Source organism: Aristolochia californica, unplaced genomic scaffold (genome assembly GCF_029961685.1).
Source record: "Aristolochia californica isolate CCGP_79_NKW_82.1479 unplaced genomic scaffold, dmAriCali1.0.hap1 SCAF_1, whole genome shotgun sequence".
Classification (NCBI taxonomy): Eukaryota; Viridiplantae; Streptophyta; class Magnoliopsida; order Piperales; family Aristolochiaceae; genus Aristolochia; species Aristolochia californica.
Window position 1 is genome coordinate 49,520,771 of NW_027181770.1, and position 10,682 is coordinate 49,531,452.

At 37.4% G+C, this 10,682-nt stretch overlaps 1 protein-coding gene across 3 annotated transcripts; it reads left to right on the plus strand.

Moving 5' to 3' along the window:
• The first annotated feature begins 6,400 nt into the window (after positions 1 to 6,400).
• On the plus strand, positions 6,401 to 10,492 carry LOC137959512 (uncharacterized). Of its 3 annotated transcripts, none has more exons than XM_068806883.1 (3): positions 6,401 to 6,624; positions 8,141 to 8,210; positions 8,333 to 10,492. In XM_068806883.1, exon 3 carries the CDS (start codon positions 8,439 to 8,441, stop codon positions 10,227 to 10,229), a length of 1,791 nt encoding a protein of 596 aa, XP_068662984.1. In that variant the 5' UTR covers positions 6,401 to 6,624; positions 8,141 to 8,210; positions 8,333 to 8,438; the 3' UTR covers positions 10,230 to 10,492. The 3 variants fall into 3 exon arrangements, with proteins under 3 accessions (XP_068662984.1, XP_068662979.1, XP_068662976.1); XM_068806878.1 differs by having other exon boundaries at positions 8,164 to 8,210; XM_068806875.1 differs by having other exon boundaries at positions 8,164 to 10,492.
• Positions 10,493 to 10,682: the final 190 nt, after the last annotated feature.

Here is a 10,682-nt window from a genome sequence, read left to right on the forward strand (position 1 = left end):
CAATGAGACATACTTAATACGGCAGAGCACCCAAAAGGACCCATCAATAGTATTCCTAGGAAACTATAGTTCTTTATCATTTCCAGAGACACCAAAAGATGGCAAAAATTCATGATGTTTTCCATGTTACGTTGTTGAAGCCGTTCAAGGGCGACTCGCCTATGTTGCACATTCCTTTGCCACCAGTACAAGATGGACGTGTTCTGCCCATGTGTTCTGCCCATTCCAGCTCATGTCTTCCAAGCTCATCGAGTCAATGATGTATGGGAAATTTTAGTCCATTGGGCTGAGATGGATCCTGTGGAAGCCTCTTGGGAACCGTTAGAGGAATTCCGAGCACTCTATCCCACCTTTGAGCTTGAGGAAAAGATCTTTCTCCAGGAGGGGAGTGATGTTATGGACTCCATACCATCTAGAGTTACTGCTAGATGTAGGAGTTAAATTTTGTCATTTATAGGTTTATGTAAGTAGCAGGGTTAGATGTAATTTGCTTTAATTTTGATGGGCCATTGCATGGCCTTGGTTTGTAAGCGTCATCCCTAATCCTCTTCTATAAGGATGACGGGATTCTGAATGAAGGTAAGCATTAATCAAAAATTAGTTTAGACGAGGTCAGATTCTCTCTCTAACGAGGTCCAAAGTTGAGCTTCCTTCGAAAGCTCATTATCTCACAGCAATAGGTCATTCTAAGAATCCTAAAACCTCCTCAAAGACGCAGGCCAATATGGAACCTAGAGAGGATCGTCAGGTGACTCGATTCATAGCGAGGGAGCTTAACAAGAAACCTTGTGATGTTTTCCAACTTGGAAAGCAACATAAAACTTCTTTCAATGTTAAAAATGTAGTTTCAATCTCTCATCCTCTTCAACTAATCCACATGGACTTAGTCGGACCTACTCGAACCTTAAGCCTAAATGGGAAGTGCTTCACCCTAGTGGTGGTAGATGACTATTCAAGGTAAACATGGGTAGATTCCTAGCCCACTAGGATGATGCTTTTCCAGCCTTTGTTAAATTCTATGAAAATTTTGTCAAGGAACAAGGCTATAGCATTATCAAAATTAGGGGTGACAATGGAGGAGAATTTGAAATTTTGTATTTTGAGGAATATTATAGAAATGATGGTATAGACCATACATTCTCAGCTCCTTGAACTCCTCAGCAAAATGGTGTTATTGAGAGAAGAGATTGAACCTTAATTGAATTGCATAGATCTATGTTTCATGCATACAACATGCCACATAGGTTTTAGACCGAAGTTGTGAACATTGCATGTTATATCATTATTCACGTAAGCATAAGGCCACTTCTCAACAAAACTTTGTATGAGTTGTATATAGTAAGCACCCTTCCCATCATTACATATTTCAAGACCTTTGGATGCAAATTATTCATATTGAAAGAACCAGAGAAAAATTAAGGAAATTTGACTCTAGAGCTAATATAGGATTTTTTTTAGTTATTCTACTCCTATCAAAGCTTATAGAGTTTATAACAAGACATCTATGACAGTAGAGGAGTATGACGAATCTGATTCGCCAAATCCAACTACAAGTCCAAATTCTGATGATGAAGAAGAAAACCCCTTTGATTTATCCCTAGGATCTCAACCTCAAGACCAAAATCTTGAAGAGAACCCAATTGACCCGAATAACCAAGAAGAGCCACCTATGGAGCCAAAGAACTATAAGTTTATGGCCGATCATCCTCTAGAACAAATCATTGGTAACCCTCAAGGTAAAATTGCAACTAGAAGAACAACTCATGAAACTGTGTCAAATAGTGCATGCGTTTCTCAAATAGAGCCCAAATGCCTTGCCAAGGCTGAAAAGATGACTTTTGGATTATGGCAATGCAAGAAGAATTGAATCAATTTGAAAGAAACAAAGTTTGGACTCTAGTACCTAGACCCGAAAATCAACAAGTCATTGGGAAAAAAATGGGTCTTGAGGAACAAAGCGAATAAAGAAAATCAAGTAGTGAAAAACAAAGCAAGGTTAGTTGTAAATGACATAACCAAGAAGAAGGTAGATTTGAAGAAACTTATGCACTCGTCACAAGACTAGAGGCAATTCGAATCCTCCTAGCCTATGCTTCTCAGATGAAATTTTTGTACCAAATAGATATAAATAGTTCATTTTTTAATGGGTACATTCAAGAAGAGGTATATGTTGAACAACCCGAAGGATTTGAAGATGTGAGTAACCTTGACCATGTATATAAATTACATAAAGAATTATATGGGTCAAAGAAGGATATTTATAAATGCCAATAAATTCTCATTAACTTTTCTATGTGTAGTTTGGCAGGGTATTTATAACTTCCCAAGCCAAACTAGTCATTTTTTGGCCATTTGCAAAAATTAAACCATTGATTTTATTTTTTTTGTACATTTGCCTATTTGTTGGCGTAGGAGGCTTCTCGAAAGGCTAGTGAATTGAGAATATCAAATTAAAATTAAGTTATGTGTGTAATAAAAAATCATGCATAAAGCAATTCAATGTAAATCAAAACATGCACACACCATAGGAGACAAAAGATTTTTTGTTATCGATGTTCTCCTATTGGTACTCACCACCCAAGAACCCTTGCTTGGGAAATTCCACTAATTAAAAGCTCTAATAGTTGGAATTACACAAAGAGATTTTGGTTCTCTTTAAGCCATGTGTAGCTAAACCAACGTTTTTTACAACAACTATCTCCCCAAGAAATTGCTACTAGATTCTAGCTTTAGTTGGCCCTTTCTATATAGATTCTATAGGTTCTAGATGAACCTTTCACAAATTTAAGCAAAAAGAAAGGAAAAATTGTACACATTTACTTGGAGAGATCCTTGTTCTTGAGAGATCCAAGCATCCTCTTCCTTAGCAGCACAATGTGAAGTGATTGAAGGAGCTTGACTATATGAATACAAGGATGGGATGGAAAGAGATGTGTAATTTCTATGAATATGGCTCTCTTTCACTCTAAAACACTTTTGAAAGATTTTTCAAGATTGAGAGTAAAGGCTCGAAGTATTTACCAATAAATTCTCATTAACTTCTCAATACATGATTTGGTGGGGTATTATCAATGTAAAGTGATTGATCCATCGATCAATCATAACAACTATTTTTTTGTCAAACAATGACTTATTGGTCGATGGACTGATTGATCAATATGTTACCTTTGGTCAAGAAAAGTTAAGTTGATCGATCATTGACGAGGGGCTGATCGATCAATCAGAATTCATTTTTGTTATGCAATACAAGTATGATCGATCATGCTTTTTGTCTCTTACCGGAAAGATTTTGTCGGATCAATCAATCAAGTGGAATGATCAACCATTCCATGTAAATTTTGCTGTCTGGGCAGAATTGATTGATCATGCTTTATAGTATAAAATGGCCACGTTCTAGATGATCGATCAATCGATTATAGTTGATCGATTATGCTTATATTTCTGGCCCGCACACTTCTGGATGATCGACCATTGATAGAGATTGATCGATCATTCCAATGCCAGTTCAACTATGTTGACTTTTAAAGCATGGAAATGTTTTTCTCTAAGTGCTCTAACATATTTGAAGTGATGTTGATGATGTTCCTTAACATGTATGCATGCAATTTATGACCTAAAGCTCCAATTTCACAATTGTACTTAAAGAAGGGAGTTTAGGAATATTCTCTTACATTGTGACTGAGTTAAGACATTTGACTTTTAGATTTGGACTCTAGCCTTCTCGTTGTCTTTTTCCTTGTGCGTGCTTCTTGAAGAGATGTCCTTCAATGATGCTTGAGGTCGTAAGTAAGCTTGATCGTTTTGAAGCTTTAGACTTCAAGGTGCATCTGAAATACTTATTTTTGCAAATTATTAGATGAAGTAAGTTTTGTTATCATCAAAAGCAACATGGGAGTCACCTACGATCAACAGTTGCTTTTTCAAGAGATGTCTGTCTATGTTGTTTGAGTTCTTGAATAGGTTTGATCGTTTTGAAGCTTTAGACTATGAGATGCATTGTCTCTTGAAGGTAAAGTATCTAAAATACTTTAGTTTGTAAATTGTTAGTTCTATTAAGTTTTGTTATCGTCAAAATCAATAAGAGAGTCAACCTAAGGTCAACAATTACCCTCCATAAAGAACCTCAGATCATAGCTACTAGAAAACCATCCACATCTCATCCCATTGATAACTTAGTTTCCACACACTGCCTATCTGAACCTTATGTTTCATTATTGGTTGTAGTGTCATCCTCCTCCATTCTTGATACGTATGATGAGGTATTAATTGATCCAAGATGGAAGACTGCCATGGATGAGGATATCCAAGCCATGTATAACAAACGTACTTGGGATTTGACTTCCCTTCCATTAACTAAAATGCCAGTGGGCTACAAATGCGTGTTTACCCTTAGATATAACCCTGACAATATTGTGGCCAAGTATAAAGCTAGATTGGTTGTAAATGGCTACACTCAATCTTATGGTATTGATTATGATGAGACCTTTTCTCCGATAGATGAATTTTGTTTGAGTTCTTGTTTCTTTGGCGGCCAATTCTAAAAGGGTTATTATATATGAGTTGGATCATAAAAATGTGTTTTCTATGGAAACCTATCAGAAGAGGTCTATATGGGCCAACCACCAGGTTATGTGGTTAAGGTGGAGAAGGTGTGTCACCTAAATAAGGCTATTTATGGGTTGAAACAACTCCCTCATGCTTGGTTCAACAAATTTACTATTGGTTATTCACCTTGGGTTCACATGATATGAAAGTGATCACTCCGTATTTTCAAAAAAAAATGAAACGGAAAATGGTATGATTCTTGTGTCTGTTTATGCTGATGATATTATTATTACCGAGAGTGATACAGAGGGTATTCAACAAACAAAAAATAACTTTAATAAAATAATTTAACCAAAAACCTAGGACTCTTCAAATATTTCCTGGCTATAGAAGTTCTACAATCCAATCATGGCATTACTTTCTTAGAGAAAGTATGTTCTTGATTTACTAAAAGAAACTGGAATGCTTGGATGTAAGCCCATTGATACACCAATGGAGCCAAACAATAAATTGTGTATCTGAGGATTCAGTTGATGTTGAATGGTTCCAATGTTTGGTTAGAAAGCTAATTTATCGCATAGTCACAAGACCCAACATATTTTACTTTGTTAGTGTCATCAGTCAATTTATGCATCAACCTTGACAGTCTCATTGGATTGTACTAGAGAGAGTACTCATGTGTTTCTAACCTAAAACTACAAGTATTTAAGGGGGAGGGCACTAAAGTTTGTGCTCTAAGTCCTCACTTTCTTTTTTGTCTCCTTTCTTGTCTCATGTACCTAACCTTCTCTCTTATCTATTCTCTTCTTTCCTTCTTCTTTCTCCTTATTCTTTCTGCTTCTTCTTCCCATAAAGCCTGGTTGTTTTAAGTATAAAACCCTAGAATCTAACAATGTGCAAAACAATAAACATCCACTTCTCCATGTCTTTTTGTTGGAGAAGAAGAAGCTCCTCTCTGTCCCTATTCTAATCTCTATTTTTTTTTATTTTGAATTCGTACTCAAATGGGTTGGGTTAATAGCTCATATAAGTACAAAGAGGGAGACAAATGTGTTTATGAAAATTCTTTCTAACAAATAATGAAGTCTAGGAGTCAATTTGTCTAATTTATGCAATATAATAAGAAAATAAAACTAAAGGATTGATAAAGAGAAAAATCCTTGATAAAGGATTGAAGAATATCTTATAATATATATATATATATATATATTTTAATGTTTTATGAAATAAGTCATACATCAACATTTTTATTAGTTACATAATCTAGTGAATATTCCAATTAATTTATTTATATGATTTTGAGTCTCCAAATCATACAACATTTTATTTCATAATCAAACAAAACATTTGTTTCTTACCAAAATTAAAAAATATTAACATTTTTATAGGTTTACATGACTTAAAAACTCAATGAGTCATGCTTGATTTAGTTGAGACAACTTGTGAACAAGTGAGTCGCCTTCGGACTGTTGCAGTCTTGTACAAAAACTCGTAATAAATTTTCAAATTGTCAAGGTCAACCTAATCGAACTATGCTTAAAAATAATAATAATTTTGAATATTATGGTATAACTATCCTAATTTCAAAACAACATAATTGACTACTTTCATAATGTAGTGGCGTAAATGTAATCAACTTCTTTAATATCATTACATGTACTTCCTAGGTTCCTCTTTGCATCATAAGACCATATTGGAATGGTTTGACAACCTGCGGGAACAGCACCACGAGCGAGCACGTGCAGGATAGAAATGTCAAGGACAGCTGTTCTCGAGGACACTACTGGAATCCACAAGTATATGAACGACATCGCCTTCGAGCGTCCGCGCTTACCCTTTTCAATTCTTTTCCCAGAACCGACCGAGGGATTAAAAGCTGCTGATCGGTCTCTGCGCCTAGACGCTCTAATCAATCGTATTTTCTTACGAACTGAAGTAACTGACTGACACCTATACGCAATTTGCTTCTTCTTCATTTCAGTCTCTACCGCCGTCGAACTTTCGTCTCCATCGCAAGCCGTCTGACCACATGTTGTCACGGGCACGCGAAGAGAGAGCAGTTTCTTTTACCGGCAATTGGTGTGTGATCTACTTCTTACTTTAATTATAACATTTTGCCTTTTTGCATCGCCTTTGCATTTCGGTTAATTCTGGCCACTGGATTAGGGTTTATATAACTCTGTGATAGCTTAGAACTATACTTCGTATTTGGTCCCAACTGGGTAGCTTTTGGCTGGCTTAGAATTTTTGGGAGCTTCTTTTTTTTAGCACTTCTTGAGTTCATATTATGTTTACACTTGAACCTTTTCAATTGTTTGAACCGTTACTGTTTTGTGTTTGCAATACTTATGGAAGGTATTATCTTTTCTTCTTCTGCGGTCCCAACTCTGGGATGTAATTCTTCTACTTGGTCCGCTGTAAGATTCTTGTGTTGTAGTTGGTTGCTCGTATTTTTTTATCCTCGTTAGACCTCTTTAATTCAGGACAAATACCTATTTCTACAAAAGGCCAAGCTACAACAAGCCGACCTTTTCTAAATTTCTTCAGAGGAAAAGAAAACAGTGTTTCTTTTCCGTGAATAGTAAGAAGAAAGACATCTAAAAAGCTAGGTACTAAGACAAGTTTAAAGCGTCATCTCAATTATTTTGGGGCAAGGAAAGTCAGGGTTGTAACTGAAAATCCTGGCCAATTTGAAGTTTCTTTTTTTTTTTTCTTAAAGATCATTTGACGTCAGGATTTAATGCCTCTGTGAAATAGAAAATAGTCTTTATTGAAGATATACCAATTTTTTTTTCCAATTCAGAAGAAAAGGAAAGGAATAATCTTGCAGCTGTGTTTCTTGACTGCTTTGTTTAAGGATTTTTAAGTCGTACTGAGAGAATGTAGCAACATGAAACTCCGTGTAACTAGCCTACTGCAACTTTCTTCTATATTCTGGAGAATTTCTGGTGATATGTGTGCTTTTATTTGTTTTTTTGAATGTTGATTACAAACACACACCCCTACCCCCTGGTGAGACATGAACCCAAGGCCACACATACAAGAAACACCCCATGTGGCCTTTCAGCCAAAGGCCAAAGTCAATAGTTTATTGTGGACAATAGTTTGTCTGTCCAATGTATATATTTGTATATGGTTGCATCCATGTAGTTGATCCTAATGGGTCAATTTCTTGCTATAACAGGAATGGTTTGTGTAGTATTTAACTTGTGTATGGTGTTACTTTTTATTTTATGATGTATTTTATGTCAAAAGAACCTTGTTAGAACTGTTGTTGTAAGCTGACAAAGATTTGGTATTATTGTGTATGCTTAAGGTTGGTTTAAATGGTGTTAGAAAAAGAAATTGTTATGAAGAGAAGTTGTTTGTCATGATATTGGTGTTTCAATGTCTTTTGATGTGTTGAATAGATACACTTTATTTGTTTATCTTTATGTTATTTAGATGTTTATCTAAGTAAGCATAAAATAAGTTTGTGGATTCATTTATGAATAGAAGATTTAAGTCATGAAATTGATCTCAACAAATTGAAGCTTGATTTCTGTAACTTCATTGCTTTCATTTGTCCCATGTCTCAGTTGCACATATTCTGCAGGCTTTGATAATCCCTTTCTCTAGACATGTAGAGTTGTTGAAGGGGAATGCAAGTGTTAAAAGCTTCGCAGGTATATCAGATCTTCAATTTATGCATCGGGAAGGACTTAAATTTTTGCATGACCTGGGTTGGAATTTCTTTCTGGTCGTGGGAAAATTAACCTAGCAGTTGTTTCTGTCGATGGCATTACAGTGACAAATGCAGAGAAATTCCTTATACGTTGTCCATTGCAATAGATGGCTTGTCACTGAAAGGAATTGGGCACTACAAATAAGGGGATCTGCTTAATTCATTGGACATGGCCGATAATGCTTTAGTTGTCACAGAGAATTCTTTATCTCTGCAAGACCATTCTTTAGTAATTGGGCAAGAGTTTCCTGATGTTGATACTTGCAGAAGGACCTTAAAAGAGATTGCTATTGCTTTGCATTTTGATCTTCGGATTGTGAAGTCGGATCGGAGTAGGTTTATAGCAAAGTGCTCCAAGGAAGGATGTCCCTGGCGGGTCCACACGGCAAAATGTCCTGGTGTTCCGACATTCTCCATTAGGACTCTGCATGGTGAGCATACATGTGAAGGAGTGCGTGACCTTCATCACCAACAAGCTTCAGTGACCTGGGTTGCCAGGTCTGTAGAGACCCGCCTGCGAGCCGATCCACAGTATAAACCAAAGGATATAGCTAAGGATATAAAAGAACAACATGGAGTTATGGTGTCTTATATGCAAGCTTGGCGGGGAAAAGAGCGAAGTATGGCTGCCGTTCATGGCACTCTTGACGAGGGTTATCGTCTTCTTCCTGCATATTGTGAGCAAGTTCGGAAGACAAACCCGGGAAGTATTGCTTTAATCTCAGCTACTGGACAAGAGAATTGCTTTCACCGGCTCTTTATATCACACCGAGCTTCAATATATGGGTTTATAAATGCTTGTAGGCCACTTTTGGAACTTGATAGGGCTCACCTAAAGGGAAAGTACCTTGGGGCATTACTATGTGCTTCTGCTATTGATGCTGATGACCAACTATTTCCCCTGGCTTTTGCTGTTGTTGATGTAGAGAATGATGAGAATTGGATGTGGTTCCTGTCGGAGCTCCGGAAACTTCTGGGAGTAAATACAGAGAATATGCCAAGGTTGACTATATTGTCAGACCAGCAAAATGGTATTGTAGAGGCTGTTGAGACTCATTTTCCAAGTGCTTTTCATGGATTTTGTCTGCGCTATGTGAGTGAAAACTTTCGTGATGAATTCAAGAACACAAAGCTGGTGAACATCTTTTGGAATGCTGTTTATGCTCTGACCACTGTCGAGTTCGAAGCTAAGATGGCAGAGATGCTAAAAATTTCTCAAGATGTAATGCAGTGGTTTAATCGTTTCCCTCCTCACCTCTGGGCTATTGCATATTTTGAAGGGGTACGGTACGGTCACTTTTCCTTGCGAGTCACAGAATTACTGTACAACTGGGCACTTGAAAATCATGAGCTGCCCATAGTACAGATGATGGAACACATTCGTCACCAGTTAACAAGTTGGTTTAATGAGCGTCGAAACACTGGTATGTCATGGACATCTACACTAGTACCATCTGCTGAGAAGGTGGTCTTAGAGGCTATTTCTGATTCGCATTGCTACCAAGTACTTCGGGCAAATGAAGTAGAGTTTGAGATAGTTTCGACTGAGCGAACAAATATTGTAGATATTCGGAGTCACCATTGCTCATGTCGAAGGTGGCAGCTTTTTGGGTTGCCATGTGCTCATGCTGCTGCAGCACTCATCTCCTGTGGACAAGATGCTTATTTGTTTGCAGAGCCTTGTTTCACTGTTGCAAGTTATCGTGAGACGTATTCGCAAACAATTCAACCAATCCCTGATAGAAGCCATTGGAAGGAGCTTGCTGAGGGGGAAGGTGGGGGTGCCAAAGTTGATTTAGTAATACGGCCACCAAAAACACGTAGACCACCTGGACGACCCAAAAAGAAAGTCCTCCGGATTGAGAACTTCAAGCGCCCAAAGAGGGTTGTTCAATGTGGGAGATGTCGGTTGTTGGGCCATTCTCAAAAGAAGTGCACTCTACAGCTTCAACTTCCATGAATACTTGCCTATCTTTACCCCTCTTGCAAATGGTGTCACATTACCTCTAATTTCAGCAAATGTTTTCTACTGCTTTATTGAATTGGAGAACATCATCCTCTGAGGAAGCCCGGCTGGCTGTTGTACTTCATGCAGTGGCACTGAAAGGCCTTTGATGAGACAACGGTGTCATGTATTTTTCTTAGTCATGTTCAGAGTCCCGTTTCTAACTTTGGCAAGAATTCTGAGTTGTAAAAAAAAGGAACGGAGACTGGTTAACACAATTAGCACAGAGAGTTTTGCTCGGTATGGGATTTGCAGTAGGTAAACTGGGTAGGTTTAGGGACTCGTAATCGAGCAGTTGAGTTGTTGCGTGTGTCCAAGGCTTGTCGTTCTTTCGAAGGATTCTTAATGACTTGTAAAGAGTAACCGAGAGAACTCGTTTAGATGAGTAATATTTGGACTGGGGATCAC

Excerpts from the sequence above, each read along its gene's own strand:
- LOC137959512 (XM_068806883.1), top strand. The coding sequence starts at position 8,439 with ATGGCCGATAATGCTTTAGTTGTCACAGAGAATTCTTTATCTCTGCAA.